The sequence below is a fragment of the Conger conger genome, chromosome 10 (genome assembly GCF_963514075.1).
Source record: "Conger conger chromosome 10, fConCon1.1, whole genome shotgun sequence".
NCBI classification, from domain to species: Eukaryota; Metazoa; Chordata; class Actinopteri; order Anguilliformes; family Congridae; genus Conger; species Conger conger.
In genome coordinates, this window is record NC_083769.1 from 20,047,409 (window position 1) to 20,066,836 (window position 19,428).

The 19,428-nt window shown below is 43.3% G+C and overlaps 1 protein-coding gene across 1 annotated transcript in view; it reads left to right on the top strand.

The window, feature by feature from the left end:
• The window catches only part of LOC133139153 (nuclear factor of activated T-cells, cytoplasmic 2-like), a 43,314-nt gene extending 29,516 nt beyond the window's left edge, over positions 1-13,798 (top strand). The window contains exons 9-10 of the mRNA XM_061258500.1: positions 132-830; positions 9,503-13,798. Coding sequence (XP_061114484.1) covers positions 132-830; positions 9,503-9,558 — 755 coding nt within the window. The 3' untranslated portion in view covers positions 9,559-13,798. The remainder of the gene's footprint in view (positions 1-131; positions 831-9,502) is intronic.
• The last annotated feature ends 5,630 nt before the right edge of the window (positions 13,799-19,428 follow it).

The window sequence follows — 19,428 nt, forward strand, 5'->3', positions numbered from 1 at the left end:
AGCAACGTCTGTGATGGCAGTTTTATGTAATTTGAAATCAACTGATATCATCTGTTATGCCATCTTGCGACAGCTGTTGTCAGCCTTATGGCGAAAGGTTCATGTGCAGTGTTACCGTTTCTCCTCTGCAGTTCCCTCCATTAAGACCGAACCTGCGGACGACTACGAGGCGGGGCAGATGGGCTTCCCTGTGCCCCAGGTCCTGGGGGTGTCACCCCAGCAGTACTACCACCCCCCCCACGCCGCCCACGCCCCCCGTGGCCTGCTCCCCCCCGACGGCTGCCTGGTGGGGGCCATGCCGCCCTGCCATCAGACCCTCCCAGGTCTGGGGGGCCCCGACCCCCGCTTCCAGCAGCAGAGCCCCGCCATCGTGTACCCCAGAGGCCCCCGGGGCCCCACCGCCAGCCCCGCACTCTACCCCCAGCCTGGCGGGGCCGTCCCCGTGCCAGACCCCCACCGCTCCGTCCTGGTTCACACCGGGACCAGCCAGCCCACCCCCTCCATCATCCAGTTCTCCCCCACCAGCCACCTGCTCCGGGCGGCCGCCCCCGCTCCCATGTCTGAGCACCACCAGCAGGTCATGTGCTGTGACGGATACCCCCAGCAGGGGCCGCCCTCCGCCCGCTCCCCGGCCCCGGCCCTGGCCCCGGCCCCGGCCCCGGGCCCTGCCCAGCACTACCCCACCGTCATCCAGCAGCAGCCGCCGTTCGCCCAGAAGGGGCCAAAGAGCCGGTCTCCGGCCCCTGAGGAGGAGCAGAGGGCCCCTGGGGGGGGCCCCGCCAGGGTCACTGTGAAGCAGGAGAACCTGGATCAGGCCTACCTGGATGACGGTGAGTGGAGTCTCTGTACCATTTATAAATAAATAATAAATAACATGAAGTCTTCAGACTTTGGACTTAGCTTTGCATTGTTTTTGTACTGCGTCTGTTATTAACATGTACAGAGCCCCCCTAGACTCCCTAGGTAAAAAAAAAAGCGATCACACGGTTTACAAACCTGAGGATACGGAATAGCAAACCAGTTTACAAAACTGAGGGTATGGATTTGCAAACCGATTTCATGGACTGCAAAACCCAAAAACGAAATAGAAATATTTTTTTTTCCTAGGGTGACCAGGGGGGCTCCGTAAACATGGGTTTAATATATTTTTTAAATTATTGCAGGTGTTTAATCGGTTGTGAAGCAAAAATACACAAAAGTTTCATACAAAGAAATTTCCCCCCACCCTCTGGGCTATGGAACATAATCATGATCAAATACCTAAAATCATAATAAAAACATGACTTTAGCAGCTGCTGACTGCAAGGAACCTTTTTGTAATTTGAGCGATTGATGCTTCCATGTAAATAATTTGGAGAAAGTGATTTACCCAATGGGACCAGCACAGAGAGAGTGGTGGCTTCCATCTTTCTGCAAGCACCTTTTACCTGCTGTGTGGCCACCTAACCCTATATAACCATATTTTTTAAGATTGAGTGTGAACAGTTTTATCATCTAGACATGCGCGCTGTGCTTTGGTGAGATCCTGTTTGAAAGTGGATTTACGCTCTGTATGGCTAAGAAGACGTTTGGCCTTGTTTACCAGATTGCTGCTTGCTGCATTCGCAGATGCAGGCTGATTTGTCATCCACAGACCACTTAATTTAAACATCCCCATCTGCAATCTGCTCGCTTGTGTACCCCATTACATTCAAATTGTCCTCATTTCAGTTTGTTCAGCTGCTTGTTTATATTGCCTGGTTGATAGACAGCAGTCTGCCACTGTTAGAACAAGATTAGCAATGATCATTACTGAATGTATCCAGAGCATTCTCTACTAATATCCTGTGTCCATCTTTTACTGCAATTAATTTGAGTCAGACGGCAGAGAATGAACATGAATTAGATTTTACTTAGTTTGTTTATTTGAAGCCCAAGGATGCACAGATGATGTGGAATGGGAAGGTTCTTATGCATTTCGTTAGGTAATTTTTTGATGCTTTAAGCCACAGCACTGGGTTTGAAAACATATATGTAAGTCTGTTCAGAACCGGTCAAAAAGTCAGCAAATGGATTGTCCCTTTGATGTTAAAAATAGACTCTCTCTTAGAAATGGCGACAAACAGGATGAGAAAGGAGAGAATTGCAGTCTAGACAGAAAATTGCTCTCCTTAGCATAAAAGTAACCCAGAAGGATGAATTTCATTATTTTATGAGAACAAATATTGACATACAATTTAACTTCTGTTTCGGTGTTTGATTTAAGATGCTTTTTTTCCCAGTATTGGTGAGAACCTCAAATTACCCAGGTACACTTTTGGGCAATGCAGTGCGTGTGTAAATGCCATGTGCTGTCCATATACTTTAGATGCATAGTCTGTGTTGATATGTAGTCTGTGTGTGTGTGTGTGTGTGTGTGTGTGTGTGTGTGTGTGTGCGTGTGTGTGGTTGTGGGGGCTTGTAGATGCTGCTAGTACCAGCTGCAGCACCCAAAAAAAGGAAGTCATTTTTAAATCTCTTCCTCCTTGGCTCATCTGATGCTGCGTTATGTGATACAATTTAATTTAAGGCTTTTTTTCTATCTTATTTAATTCACAGGACGGATTTTACCCGTGTGTGGGTTTAATAGAGGACACTGTAGAATTACACTAAAGTTCAGAGTGTGTCAGCATAGGTTGCTGTTAATTGATATGTATTGGCTCTCTGGGTTCATCTTCTGACTAGCTTGATATAAACCTTGAAGTGCATAGGCTATACGAGATTCTGCCAATCTGATTACAGTAACTAAATACTGTAATGCTCATTTCTGAGTGTGCCGATCACAAGACAGTGCTATTACGGCATGTTTCAAAGGAGAAATACGCAAATATTATTTTTTGGGGGGGAGGCACTTGGTGAATTGAGTTTACAGTGTGATAGAAGACAGCTGTGTCCTGTAAGCATTCTTTCAGCAGACACGCAGGTTTAACACCAGGGATATGCTGCCACTATCAGCTAACGCTTTGGGACGATGCCGCAGCAAAGGATGAAGGCTTCGTTTGAAACAACAATACCTGGAAGCGTTGCACGCTCCATTTCTCTCTCCATCAAGACCTCGGGACGCGTGAAACCTGGGATCTGAAAGGCCTGTGGGTGGGGTGGGGGTACATCAAGGCGAACATCACAGGAAATGAGTCTGTGTTGAACCGTTTGCTCTTTGCCCCGCCGGTCCAGGGCTTTCGGTGCGGATGGCGGTCCGGGCTGAATCCGCCAGCCGCCATGCCGTCTCCCCGCTTCCTTATCCTGGAGCCGCTGAAGACGGCCTTGCTGTTCTGAGATCACATGCTTTTCAGGTAGCCATGTCCTTGCCTGTCACTTGGCCGCCATTGAGCCAGACTGGGGAGTGTCTGTCTCCAAAATCTTTTATCTCTGAAAAAGGGAAAAGTCCCTTGGGAAAGAGGGTTTTGGGCCACCTTCTCGGTGCACTCAGATGGAAGGAGGGAGGGAGGTGGGCAGGGGGGATCTTGGGCTGGTGACAGGGCAGGAAATGAGACCTTCTTGTCTGCAAAAAGCAGCAGTTCTCCTGACTGCCTGGATATGTTGACACTGTTATGGTCTCAAAACAAGTTCTATGGCAACCATTGTCAAAGAGTGGAACAGTCTGCCTGGGAGAGTCGGGGAAAGCCTTTTTGTTTGTTATCGTTGGCTCCGGGATCTCCCCTTGGCCACGCGCCCCTCCATTCTGTGGGGGGAACCCGCGCGAGAATTTGTTTTTCCATACCAGGGATTCTGCCAATCTGGCAGCAGAAATTCCTCCTGCTTGCAGCTGTTCTCCTCCAAAACCCTGTCTGATCTCCCGTAGATAGCAGCAGGGGTGGGGGTGCGGGGGATGCAGGAAGGGCGGGGGGGGGGGGGGGGGTTCAGTGGAAAAAGTGAATCCGAGTCGAAGAAACTGGGCCGAGATGAATTTCTCTGGATTGCCTAATGGGGTTTCCCTTTATAAACAGTAACAGCGTTGCCATCGCTGAATTAATGTCCAGTTACTGGGGGAACCGCACTGCGTCGGGCCGCTTCTGACCCCCATCTAAAACCCCAGACCCTTAGGGCCCCCGTCTAAAACCCCAGACCCTTTGGGCCCCCGTCTAAAACCCCAGACCCTTAGGGCCCCCGTCTAAAACCCCAGACCCTTTGGGCCCCCGTCTAAAACCCCAGACCCTTTGGGCCCCCGTCTAAAACCCCAGGCCATTTGGGCCCCCGTCTAAAACCCCAGACCATTTGATTGGTGGGTTCTTTTGTTCCATTTTTGTAGACCAATTATATTTTCATCCCCTTCTGGAAAATCTGATAAAGATTTGATTTGATACTTTAATTGAGGGAATCCACTTGCTTTGTCAATTTAGGTTCAGGAAAATAAACTAGGAGTGCCTTCCAAGTTGAGAAAAACAAAAGTGCAGCTTTATGAAATATATAATATTATTATATTAAAGCCAAAATATGTCATATTAATTATACAAAGTTAGATTTCACCGTGCATTGCAATTGGTGTTGAACAGTACAGGCATCCCACCTCTCCCAAAAGGTCCAGGAGCTTGCTGGACGTTGTCATTTGCTCCCTGATACCCACGAATGGTCAGAAATTTCCCGCATATCAGCAGTCTGTACCCCAGGCAGAAGTGAAGTTTCGAAATATGCATTATACCTTTGTGAATTGATGAACAGTCGCAAATTGAGAAACCAGAAAGTGTGGGGAATCCTCAGCTGGTTGCCTAATGTGAAGAGGAGCAAGCCACCCCAAATATCTCAGTGAGGCAGAACTTTTTTGTTTGGTACTGCAGCTTTCACACTGCTCAGCATAAACAATGCCAGGCCACTCCATCTGTAGGCCACAAATATGGTGCCACGCATATCACTAGCCTACATATTTTGTTGGGGTTTGTAAACAAATGCTGCAACTTAATTCCTGCATGAACAACAGAGATAAGCACTCTAACCACTACGGCTATTTTAAGAACTAATACGGCTGTTAGCTGTATGTTTGAGAGTATTTGCGGTAGCATTGCTTGTCTTCACTTGTCCAGGGTTGGCTACTTCAGTAAATGGGCAAGAGTGAGATATTCAATTTGACAGTCTCATGTGCAAAAGTAGGCACATGTAGCGAGCACATCTTTTGCTGCTTTAGAAAATGTTCGATTAATTCATGAATCAACATTAAATTGCAAAGGCTTTCAGTGAATCAACAATCAACTCTTTGTGTTGACGGCACAGGTTACTGAAACCAAAGAACGTTGTTGCAGGTAGAGCGGAGATAGGACTTCATTTTCATATGTTTTATGCAGCAAGGAAGCCAAGGTGGTCTGTCCCGCTGGTATAAAGGAGATGTGAACTATTTTTTTAATCTGTGAACTGATCTGGTGTGGCCTTTCAAATTGATTTTGCCAACCTGATTCTCTCACAGGCTGATAAGGGCCTCCAACTTCAAAGCTTTCAATTCAAATTTAGGAAGAAATGTTTGAAAATTCCCCATTTTGTTTATTTCTTTTGCAGAGTTAGTTACACCCACAGGTGCTGACGGAAGGCAAGCCAAAAATGAGAGTTTTCAAGGAAATGTGACGGGGTCAGATGACTAATTCCGACAAATCCGAAACCTGCTGGTTTCGAAAGCGGCTTTACTTCGATTTAATCACGATTTTCGAGTGAACACAATTGATATCTGAGTAAATAAATGGGTTGCGGCGAGAGTTGAGGCTTCAGGAGAAACACGGTTTCTTCAGTGCTGCACCCTGCGTTCGCGCGTTCATGCCTCAGTGATGCTCAGGTTAAACCCAGAGGCTATGCGACATTATTCCAGTAGGCAAGTGGGAGATCAGATCAGATAAGGCACGGAGCTATGGGGAAATGGCTTCAGTGGCTACATTAGTCCTGGGTCACTTGTGTTTTCTTTTTTTCTGTTTGCCGAGCAGATCGCGAAACAGCAATTGCAGCCCCGGCAGCTGGTTTCTTTCTTCATGGTGCACGGCGAGATACTTGGGCAGCGCTCTTCGAAGAGCTCCCAGCCTTGGCCTCTGATGAGTAAACCTCCAGATTGCAAAATCTCTTAACAGCATATCTCATCTGTGTGTGAGCATAGGAGACCCTGTCAGGACCACCCCTTGTCAGGCTTACTTGTGGCGGGATCCACTTCCTGTGTGACACAGCCGCTCTGCTTGTGGGATTTGCTTCGTTCTCCTTTGGCAGTCAGCAGAGGCCCCTCTTCCAGGGGGCAGGCAGCCACTGTGCCACCCCCCCCCCCCCCCCCCCCTCCCCCAACATGGTTGTAACCAAGCAACAGACTCGCCCTGGTACGGGGACGAGAGAGCGAGACACACGCCTTTTGTGCAGCCTGTTTCCTGGGCCGACTCTCTTGCCAACCCTTCATTGGCTGGGCGCTATAGCAACGGGGCAGACGCCCCAGTGAAACTGAATGTTCCATAGCCAATAAGGCCTCGATTCACTCCCAAAACCCTGAATGACACATTTAAGGGCATGCTTTTATCTGTGGCTGAAGCGGCAGCCTCAAACCCTGTACACTCTCTGAAGCATTTAAAGTTTTACAGTTTGTGTAACTCTCGGTGTAAACGGAATAGCGGCAAGAAACGTGCTCTGCTCAAGAAACGATTTGCAATATTTGGTGCTGAATCCCCAAAATACACTGAGCACATTTGATAAAGGCGTTTATTGAAATGTTTTTGTGCACCATAGAAGATTTGTGGTACTGTAGTGTGCCCATTTTTTTTTTTTCTGGGCATGAACTGACCAGGGTTAATTTACCTCATTTGCTGCTGATCGAGGGTGTGCTGAGTTAGAGGGCGTCCTTAGTCCCAACCCAGGGGCCAATAACCACTCATATTCACATTGTTCATTAACTCATATTCCTATTAGTTAATTAGGACGTTTGTTTGGGAGCTGAAATACTGCCGTCATCTCCGATGTCTCTCCCGATTTAAAAATATTCTCCTTGTGAGAATCTTGTAAAAGAAAATCAATACAAGTTTGATGGTCCTTTACTAAATTAGATCTGAGATAAGTATCTTATTGGTATCGTGGTTAAATATCGACTAAGTCCTGAATGATGAAAGCAGTACAACGATAAATTCCCTATAAAATCTTTTAAAGGGGACAGCCACACCGCTATGAAACAAAGAGACTTTACATTAACCGGCTCAGTTCAGGAAAATGGCATGGCTCCTGAGTGACTGGGCAAAAGCACAGCCGTCGGCATGCCAAAGCTGTTATTGGCTTCACCCATATTCAGAGCTTATGGACATCTGTCAAACCGGCACGGTTCCTCTGGAGATCCCTGTCACTCGTGGCTTTGCTAGTTTGCTGCATGTTGGTCTGTTTGCGCTTACTATAACGTGCGCATAATGGCTGCAGCTTTCCTTGTCATAGTTTGTAGGTCAGAGCTTTAAATAGCCTCTCAGTCAGTCAGTCAGTCAGTCAGTCACACATTACACGCATCCATCTGAAAACCTGCAACAAGCCTCGTCTGAAGTCAAAGAGATGTTATGCAATGAACTATATTAATATATTTTTATTGACAGAGACATAGCTTACTTCCTTTATCGATAAAACAAATATATATATAAAACATAAAATACGAACACGCAAGTTTCCGCCGAAGATACACGTTTTGCCAAGTTTCTGATCAAAACAGTGTGACACTTCGCCCAAACATTTCACCCAGAATACCGGTGTGCTTTGCAGAAACCTGCCTCTGTTATTGCGTCTGCTTGCGCGGACAGTTAGCTAGTTAATTTCATTGTTGGGTGAACTGCCCCTTTAAGCCCTGAGTCTCCTCCCTATCCTTTTTTATTTTACACACAATCCATTCAGCCATTCAGCTTGAGTACCTTTTGGCTCAATAGTGCCACAGTAGTGTCCCTTGTGGGAATTGAACCTGTTACATGCTCAGTCCCTGAACCAACTACTCCACCTCCACCATATTGGAAAGCATCCAAATAATGAAGTTTAGCATTATGAACAGTGGTGCCCCTAACATTCATAAAGCTGAACTTCCTGCCCGAGCATGTGCTATGGTGACATACAGTATGTGGGAGCGTTGAACACATCAGCCTTATTCATATTTGTACAGGGCACACGGTTCCCCTGGGTCCTGGGAGCCCCATTTCCCCAAAGCCTAGAATGTCTGAAAGGGTCAGGGGCTCCACCCCTGGTGTTGTCATCCACTCCCCCCACCCCCCTCCCCAAACCAAGATGACTCCAGGCACTCTCCTCGATGGCGCCAGCGTGCCCTCGCCCGTGCCCAGTGCCAGTCTATCAGAGCCGTCTCTTAGAGGAAGCAGAGTGGGGGGAGAGGGGGGGCGTATTCCACATTCTGTCCATTCCGTTCCGCTGAGGTCATCGCTCTCCCCAAAGCGGCTCAGAACAGGATGGCATCGGAGGGCACACCCCAGAGGGGCTGGAGACTGGTCTTTGGGAAGAGTGATGACCTCATGTTTGGATCCTTGGTGTTGGCAGAGAGGAAGGGCTGGTGGTAAAGGCACCGCACTGTGGCGCATGGAAGAGCGAATCCAGACCGTGCCAGCACCAGCTGACTGCTCCATGACGCTCCATAGGGCGATGTGCAATTGGTGATTGTCATGCAGGGTGTCAAAGGGTGCATTCCTTTTGGGATCTGCGTTTCACTGCTCTGTAGCGACCCCCGCTGGTCGATCTGGTACTTGTGGACTGGGTTTCAAGGCCGTATATGAAAGGTCTTCCTCTGACACTACGCTATGTGAGCTGTAGTCTGTGGTGTGACAAGAAGCAGGCTGGTGATGCCACGTGTCACATGTTGCATTAAATCGTAAACATTAAAAAAAACTAAGGGAAACTCTGTTAGCTATGATTCTCAGAATATTGTGGGTCAAGATTATTTTTTTATCATGTGTCAAGTGGGGCATTCTTTCAGTTTAGATGACTTAAAGATCAGGTGAATCATCCATGTTTAGTAATCCGTGGTACGCAAATAGGTAAAAGTTTATGACCTTTTTAATCTGAGTGCCCCCTCCACCCCCTTCCTCTCCTGCTTCTATTTAAAGAACAATGTGCCCATAAAAGTTTCCATTTATACCTTTCTGTCACTCCTGGCACAGAACAACAGGAACTGTACCTAATAAGTTTGACATCTACAAAGACAGTGCTCTGCCCCCTGGTGGATGGGTGGCATCAGTGAAATGTGTCTCAGAAGAGGCCAGTCACCATTCAATTATGCAACTTCTTACCTACTTGAAACAGGGGAAACCAACACTAAAAATCATTGCTTTTATTGGTTCAAAACTTCACATACAAGTACATCAACATCAAAACTGAAAATGTTCATGTGTGGTTGAATTGGCACAAGTTATGGAAGAAGCATGTTATTTGTTTGCACTGAACAAGATCTGATAATATGAATGGATGTCTTTTATGCAATGACAATGTCAACTTTGCTGTCTGGTGTGTGCTGCTCACAGTTAGCATGTACTGTGCTAACACATTTACTGTCGTCTCTTTGGTTCCACAGTGAACGAAATCATACAACAGGATTTGACCGGAGTTCACCCCCAGGGCCAGACATAGAGTGAGGAGCCTGGGACCAGCCCCGCCCCCTCCCCCTCAGACCCTCCTCCTCTCCTTCTGCTACGGCTGCTCCGCTTGGCTCCAGCTTTCACCGCAAGCACCAAAGATCTGCCAACTGCCCGACACCTGCCTGGTTTTCTAACCATGACCCCTGCCTCGATGCCTCGCGGACAAAAACCTTTATGCAGTTTTTAAAATAAACACAAAGATGCCTTGTTAAATAGACTTGTGGGCCACAGACAAATGAAATGAATTTGTAAGTTGGACTGCTGCCTTCTTAAGCATGCTACGTTGTTAAAGGAAAGAGCTTAGGGTGATTCTCTGATTGAAACCATCTGGGCGGTTACACCATGCTATCTGGGGTAAACAAGAACGTGTACAACATTGGCCATCCCAGCAGTATTCAGTGTTTATTTTCATCAGCAACCCTCCCCTTTACGACATGACTTATGGTTTTCTGATCGTGATGATTGTACTCCCTCTGTTTTTCGTCACATAGACGTGAACCCAATCAGCTATATTTCCATCTGGTTTCATTAATATTCCGTGCTGTAAAATCCAGCGATGCCAGCTTGCCCAGCTTGAAAACTGATCTGGTCAACCATGGCCAAGTGGGTCTAGCTGGGTATGAGCTGGTCAACCAGCAAGTGCTGGTAGCTTGTCTGAGCTGGAAGCTGGTTTCAAAACGTAGCTTGAGCTGGTCAAACCATGTCAAGCTGGGAGCTGGCCTGAACTGGTCAACCAGCAACCAGCAGTTTCAAAACCTAACTTGAGCTGTTTTTTTCAGCAGGGTTCACAATTACATTAACTTGAGATGCATTGTTTTGTCCTGCTCTAGTTCATAACCTTTCAAGTCCATCGGTCAGTGGATAGAATAATCATTCTGACACAAGAAGCTATCCAGTTGAGCTTACTGCTAAGGGAAGATGGCATGATGAAAATAAACACTGAATCGTGGCCAGTTGTGACCTTTGTGAAATGGAGTTAGAAGAAACTGACGTGCTGATAAACACTGCTGTTAATGGACTGAGTAAAGAAGAACTAAGTAGATAATCAGCCCACACAGAAAAGTGATTACCAGCTCGGAAATGTAGGCTAGAGCAATCGCTGGGCAAAAAGCAATGCTGTTGCACTTGCTGCATATTACACGGCAAATTCACCATCAAAAGGGTCAGGATTCTTTTATCTCTGAGGATGTCAACTTATTTAGGTGTAGGCCACTTGATTGTTTTGGTTTTGGTCCCAAGCATTTTGCCATGGAGCTGATGTGGCTTTGCATTGTATAGTATTTAGTATTTAATATAGTTCTGTTTCTTTAAGCTCTTGCTAAATACTCTATAACACGTGAAAAGTCTGAAAAGGCCAAGATTTATTCCTATTATGTTATCATGAAGCGCTCCGACAAGCAGAACCAAAATAAAAGCTGTTCTTCAGCAATGTCAGGAAAGATGGCAGGAATACACCTTCGCCATTTTTGTTTACATTTTAGCATTATGAATATATAGGTTATTGAATTGCTAAGGTGCGCTACATTGTCATGATGTCCTTAAGAGATTAGTGCGTAGCACTCGCACCATTGAAGTGCAGTAATTCTGATTCAGAAATAATGCATGGACCCTGTCTGTAGTTATCCGTTAAAAAGAGAGTGCCTTTTTAGTGCTCTATGGCCCATACGTTTTTGGCTCAGGTGTACATTTGATATGTCGTACATTGTCCTTTCAATATCTCTAATGCCTTAGCGTTGTCATCATAGACATTGTGATTGTAGTCGGTCTCCCCAGCGATATTCTCGTGGTGTGGTCGCAGTAATTTTGTTTGCGATGTTATGCCAGCACTGGGAGAACGTAATGGCTTGGCAGGGTATGCAGTCGAATCTGAAGATGCTTGTGATTGGCTCACCAGATCCTTCTGTTTAGAGACCTACCTTTCCACATTAACTGGAGTGACACAAAACTGTCACAGGAATTGGATAACCAAGCTTTCCAATATAGCTAATTTCATAATCGCACTCCACATTCCTTATAACAGCAAATTCATGCTGAGAATTGTTAAATATAATGTGTTGTTTGTACAGTATCCAGCAACAATCCTCCTACCTTGTACTCATGTTATATCATGAAAAAATATATATTGTTTCTAACAAGTGCAAAATGAATACCGAAAATATCACTTATTTTGGTTAAAGCTGTCGTAATACAAAGCCATATTTTGTTAAATTGCTTTATCCTGAATATCTACCATGTTTGCTTTTTTGAATGGTTCCTTTTTCCATTTCATGCATTGAATGCATTACTTTTTTGGTTTTAAGAACATTTATAATGAGCTGTTCAAGACTAGTTTTGGAGAAAGAGAAATACCAAAGATTGTAATACGTTTTTATAAAAAAAAATCTTAATTTATTTTGTAATATTGTCTCAGACATTGCTCCTTTATAATGCCTTTCCCATGTCTATGCATGGCCATTTTGCCAGCTTGTAACTAGTGTGTCGTGTACCATAAAAGTCTTGTTCTGTGCTGTGTAGTTTAACTTGCTAAGGCCTGATATCAATGTTTGTACACTTTATTGGTCCTTTGCTCTTATTCGGTGATTGTAGAAACAACTGACAGCTAGTTCTCAGTTTGTAATCCAAAGTCAAATGTACATTTTTAACATAGCGTGGGTATTGGCCCTCTTTGCACTTGGTGAATATCAGATTTTCTTTCCTTTTTTCCTGGTTTTGCTCACCTGCAGGTTTATGGCTCTCTTTAAACCACTAGGAGTGCATCCTACATTGGTTCAATAAAAACTACAGTCGGCAGAGCCGGCTACTGGTCTATACATTTTATGCAGTCGTTTAGGACCAGCACCACCCCACGGCCTCACAATTCAAGTGATTTAATTACTTATGTTGGAGCACTTTGGGACCACCAAAACCCTAGGGCTGGCTCTAATGGTCAGTTTAATTGGATGGACAGCTTGGCTAGAACAAAAGCCAGTGAGATCCACCTGTACCATGTTTAAGTTAAGAAGGTTTAGTTTTGTTACCATTGAAATAACTTTGCACCCAGAATATTACCAATGAATAGGCCAAGAGAGACTTTCATGTTTCTATAAATATTCTATATGAATAGTTTACCCTCATGACAATTGTAACTGGAATAATAATAACCGGTAGCCTAGTTTCCTTTGACTCTTTGGCTTTAACCAATTAAAATTCTTTATTCAAAATAAGTACAACATTGCCTGTATGTAATAATACTTTCAAAAGTTGCTGTGCCAATTATTTTGCTGTTATAAGCCACAATATTTCCAGGTAATGATGTCCTTTGCACTGTTAGTTCTTTTTGATATGTAGATATGATTTAAACAATGTCTGTGTGTCATTATAGCCTTATGTAATGAGGTCAGGGTTTTTTGTTGGTAGAACACAAGTAAGTTTGAATGAGGTTGTAAAATCTGCTGAAATTGTTTGGAAGCAGTTATTTTAATTCTTTCTGAAGTATACTTTCTAAAATATATTAGTTATATAGTATAAATTATATAATTTTTAATCTTATCTGAGATACTACATAATTGTTCTCCTTTTCAAGTGTGGTTTTACCTTTCTTTACTAAATTGATTATTATCAAGCTCTCGCCTATATCCTGAAGTCATGAATTCAGTTTTTTCATTGTAAACTGGCAAAAATGCATGTGCAACAAATTCCTAGATTAAAAACAGATAGTGTCTTTCCATGGAGGTACTGTCTCAATGTATACAGCATTGTCTTTAATGTTTCACAGGCTGAATGTAGACTGTATTCAAAATATGTTTCCCCTTACTGTAAATAGACAACTGCTTAGTCTTGTAAAAAAACAAAAAAACATTCCTATCCCTTTTTTTAAAAGTAGATGAGATATTTTTTATGAACTGCATCAGTTGTTATCTGGCATCCTTTTGATAACCCAAGGCCATATTAATATATTAAAAAGCCAAAACTATAAATCGGTAGACACATTGTACTCTACTACTGTAACATTAATATAATATTATGAAAGTATTAGTGATGTGTTGCTCAAATGAACGGGCTCATGCTTTTTATTTCAGCTTTTTCCAAAAAGAATGGTTACCAAATAACATGCAAGGATCTTAACTCATCATTTCCTTCAGTGTTTATGTATTGCTTTTTACACTATAAGTTCTTGTATTGCTATGTTGCTGTTTTTCCAGAAACAAAACTTGTAACTATACATTTTAGCAATAAATTGGGAATATTAAAAACTGTGGATTATTGATTTATTTTGTTACGTTCTAAACAAAATTCTCTCTCTCATTCAGAAATAGCCCAGCGTGCTGTATCTCACTGTTGTTTCGCACCACATCGCTTGATTACCTAGTCCAGTTTCAATGCATTTTTCTCCAGCATTCTTCTCATCATGATAGTCACAAAGTCACACGTATCAGCCAAACTGAAAATGGAAAAAACTGCATTTTCATGCACATATTATAAATTATATCATGTTGACACAAATAATATCTACAGGAATATCTCCCGACGTTTGGCCTTCTCCACCAAATTTCCTGTAAATCGGAAGATCGGATGAGGTACAATTAACTATGCAACCCCAGCCCTGTAAACCTGTCTGGGGTTTTTGTTTTCACTTTAAAACAGCATTCATTGAGACCCAAGAAGCCAGGCGTTGTGAGTTTGGTTGGGTAATTGGCTGCTTTAATTGGCCAATTAAGTGCTGAGTAACAACAAAGGGCAGAAGACCCCCTGGCTCTCCCAGGACTAGGACAGACACCTGGGGTTCATTCCAATCTCTTATTTTACCTCACTCCATCTTTTCCCCCATCCGTCCCTCATGCCTAATCTCCACCCAGCTGAGGACGGAGACATTGAGGACACATGATTAAGCAAACGGAACATCATTGATGACTGGAGCTTCAGTGTGAAGCCGCTTACAGACCTGGCGGATGGAGAGACGTGGATCGATCATTTGTATTTCAAGCATTCTGAAAATAATACACGCACCACGTTTCCAAGCCAACCGTTGTTTGTGATGGTCAGACTTTGACTCGATGCATTGACCTGCATTGGCATGCGGCATATCGTAGGAATACGTTCCCTCTTCGGACCGCACATGGCTTTTGTATTTAGGAAAACAGACCTCCGCATACGTCAGCAATTAGTGAGTCATTGCCCTCCCCAGTGCCTTGGTTGGGGGCGAGGTTACAGATAAAGAGACATTTGCTTTCTATATCTTCCTTTTTTTGTGGTTTGCATAAAAAACTGATAGAAAGCAAATGTCATCAGTTTTTGCCAAAGCCAAGGGCTCTTTTTGCTCTCCCTGCCCTCCCCACCCCTTCCGTCAAACAAATAACAACAACGAGGCTGTCGTGGATCCCGGTTGCTAGGAGACGGCTTGTTTAGAGCCTAACTCTAGTGGCTGCAGGAGGACTTTGTGAATGGGTCCTGTGTTCAGGAAGTCTTCTGCTATTACATCACTGTTTATGAAAAAAAGGAGAGAAAAAGCTGGTCATATGAAGATTTTTCTCCCTCCGTGCGCAGATATGCAGTGAGTCACGTGGCCTTTATTCCTGGGAGGGTAATAAAGTCAAATCGTACGTATGTAGCACACGGGCTGCCCTCTGAAGCCAAAGAATAAAGACGGCACTGTTTAACTTTAATTGTTGATTGGAATTTTATTCATCTCTGCGCTTTTCACTAAAAAAAGAGCATGTATATGGATTTAAGGTAACCGTAGGACGCACCAAAGCGTTTTGTATGAAAAATGTATCATTGTCGAATTGGAAAGATTAATATTCTTGGATATTAATTTGGTTATATCCTTGCATTACTCCAAGTCAATATTCAAGTCAATTTATTCAAGACTCGTTTTTGACTAATTGTGCTAATACATGGACGCAAACTGCTTGTTTATGTGTTTTTAATCAAGTTTTTTTATTATGTCTACAAGTCCTGCTTGTACACAATTGTAGTGAATGAACAACAATGAGTGAATGAGCTAAAATAAGAAAAAGTTCATTCTCTGCAGTTGTTTTTATGTTATTTCACTTTATTCTGTTTTTTCCCCTCCAAGTGCAGAACATTCAATAGCACTTTAAAGTAACCAAATCTTCAAAATACAAAGAATGACCAAAGTTCAGTCATACAGTAGCTAGCCACAGGAACTGTTCTGTTGAACCTCACTTGCTGTGCTGTTACTGGCACTGAAAAAGTGAGAGAGGGAAAGTGACATTCCGAACAGTATGTGACCAATGAGGCTAAAGCTGTGTTGGACTTCAGGGTGCAAAGTTATCCTGTGTATCTTTTATTTGGGTCATGGGTACAACTCATATTCCAAGTGCACGCCACAGAAAACTACTCAAGAAATGTTCTGCTCTGTTCCCTGTTGTGTCTGCTAAAGAGGGACACGTTCCAGCAACATATTTAAGATATTAATGAAAAGTTTCTGGATCTGCAAGTCACTGTGAAGAATGCTGTTTTCGGATCGATCTCTTTGAATAAGGGAATGTTCTAGGGACTTGTTAGGACCAGCTGAAGCAAGCCATATGCTTTGGAATGTTATATTGCAATGACAGCTGGTTTTACAAAGCCAATTTAAATTCAAGACTGGGTGAATTGTACAACTTGTATAACTGGAAAATGTACTATATTTATTTATTTAGCAGGTATGTCCTAATACAAACTGTTGCTAGTTCTGTCACTGATGTGTGCCACAAGAATGCTTATTGGTGCACATTCACTCTTGACGTCTTGTTCACTTGGTCATTCTCTCAAATAGGAAATGAGACTGTGTTTTAGAGACACAGCTGTTTGTACTACACTGGAACCACTCGAGATGCAAATCTGCCATGGTAACACAACATAGAACTCCTCCTGCCATCTCTGACTCAGAACCTGAATTGTGCCATTGGTGGCCAAATGCAGTAGTGTTTTGGTACAAATTAAATTAATCTAAAATACATTATATGCTATATTCCCATTCCAGGCAATTCTTAGGTCCTTCAACTTTGTCCAAACTATGGGACATGTTGCTGTGGGGTTGTTTTATCTGCCAAACCTTTACGCTTAGTCATACACTCATGAATGGCTACAGTATACACTTTATTCGGCTATTAGACTTATTTTTCAGACTTATTGGTCTTCTGCTGCCATAGCCTATCCATTTAAGAGGTTTGACATGTTGTGTGTTCAGAGGTGTTCTTCTGCATACCACTGTAATGTGTGGTTAATTGTGTTACTGTCACCTTCCTGTCAGCTTTAACCAGTCTGGCCCTTCTCCATTGACTTCTCTCATTAACAAGGCATTTTTGCCCGCAGAACTGCTGCTCACTGGGAGTTTTTTGTTTTTCGCACCATTCTCTGCAAAATCTAAGTTCACATTTCTTCCAGATTCTGACATTTGGTCTGAAAAGCAGCTGAACCTCTTGACCATGTCTGAATGCTTTTAGTTGCTGCCACATAATTGGCTGATTAAATATTTGCATTAACAAGCTTGTGTACAGGTCCAATAAAGTGCTCAGTGAGTGTATTCCTTAAGGAGATACACTAGTCAGTAGAAATGGTCTCTGCTTTTATTTCATTCATCACTCCTCCTGTCTTTATGCTTCTGTATGTCACTTATGCTATCAGTACATAAGAAACAATGACATTTTAAACAAGTGTCCAGTTTAAATGTGGATATTTAACAATGTGACAATTGATCGTGTGGCACGGATGGCCCAGTGGGTAGCACTGCCGCCTCACAGCAAGGAGGTCCTGGGTTCGAATCCCCGTCGGCTGGGGCCTCTCTGTGCGGAGTTTGTATGTTCTCCCCGTGTCTGCGTGGGTTTCCTCCGGGTACTCTGGTTTCCTCCCACAGTCCAAAGACATGCAGGTTAGGCTGATTGGAGAGTCTATATAGCCCATAGGTATGAGTGTGTGAGTGAATGGTGTGTGTGCCCTGCGATGGACTGGCGACCTGTCCAGGGTGTATTCCTGCCTTTTGCCCAATGTATCCTGGGATAGGCTCCAGCCCCCCTGCGACCCTGTTCAGGATAAGCGGGTTAAGATAATGGATGGATGGATGGACAATTGATCTCCGTGCCAAACTGATTTCAGAGTTGCCCATCGTGTTTGTTACATAACTCTCCATGTCAGTGAGAAAGCTGCTTTAGTTGAAATTAGAGGTACAATAAGTTAGCAATCTGTTTGACCATCACAGGCGTTTTTGTTGGTTGTTACATTGAAAAAGAGGGTTTAAAAGGTGCTAGCACCCTGCTGTCAGACATGAATAAACTGGCCCTGGTTTCCACAGGATGTCTCATGAAATTGTTTACACTGAGGTAAAAGTTGGTGGAGAGCTGGTGAAGCAAACTGTATTATGAGAGGACAGCGACTATTTTAACCACAGTCGGATTTTGTTGGGGGAAATGCTTTTGTTGCTTTCAGAGAGTTGCTGCAGTGTTTGCTGCATGATATTTAAAGCATACCTTGAGGTTGCCACAGGTTTCTTGTGAATATTACTGGGGGAATATGCAACAGTAATGGCTTGTTGGTGTTGAATAACGTTGCGATTGTTTGTGAGCAGACATGGCGTCGAAGGAACAACATCAGTTTTTCAGAGACGTTAGTCAGTTTCCTGAGCATTTTCTGAGCTTTCTTCAGTACACTTGACATGCAGTGTAAAACGTGACGAAGGTCACTGTGTGAGAGTGCTTTCCACCAAGATTGAGATAAACAATTTGCAGAATAATCAGTATAATCTCCACACATAATATAATTTATTTCCATTGTTTTTGTTTTATTTGTATTATCCACTTTATTATCCACAAACAAGTAATGGAAAAGTAACAGATACATGAAAAAAGGAAGCCTTTTATATCTCGCTTGAGACAATAAAACACTGTTTTGAACAATTGGATTTGCTATTTTACTTTCACCCATTATAGAGATTAACAGTTGTCATATAACCAAGCTTTCTTCATCTCCTCACTGTATGTGTGTAAAAATGTGTAAAACCACAGAAGCTAGTCCATGACTCACAGCTCATCAGTCTTAATCAGAGGACGTGGTGAGAGTGGCCATAACTCCAGAGTGCAGCCCAGGCTGCTCTAGATACCTCATAAAGAAAATGTCCAGAGCATCTTCTGGAGGCGGTGTGACATCAAAACAGAAAGGTCCTAAGGCTTCAAATGGAAGACGGTGCATTTAATTGACAGTTTAAATGAGTGTCCTTTGAGCTAAAAAGGTTAGATTAGCAACTTTGAATCCCCATGCTTACATCTGAAAGGAGTGGAGCATTCCAAACCATATGTTTTCACATGCTCTGGTGGAAGACTTTGGAGCTGACCTAGCCTTTCATTTCTAAAAGCAACGAAGAGTGTGTGTGTGTGCGTGTGTGCGTGTGTGCGTGTGTGCGTGTGTGCGTGTGTACATGTGCTGATGTATCCAAGGCAACTGGCTTTTGAGAAGAACTTTAAGATGGTGGTATGTCACTGGGCAAGACATTAATTGGCAATCCATATGTCATGGATGTTTCATTCATTAACTGGTTCTATTGAATAGGAGGCATTGTTTAAATGTTTTAAAACACATGTTTTACTTGCTGCATTATATGGAATGTTTTTTATATGAATGATATATATAAGTGATGATTTGGTGACATAATATATGTGGCACTTTGTCCGGGAATTATTTTTTTTACATATTGAATACAGAGCCTTTCAGCTGACAATAAGGCCTGTATCACAAAAAAGTGATCTCAACCCATCCATAACTTTTAATTGGATAAACACACAAACAGCTATGCTACTTATTTAAACCAAACTAACAAAGTGACTGTTGTGCTACTGTACTTACTGAAGCCAAACTTGGACATTGTCACTGTTGCCTTATGGTACAG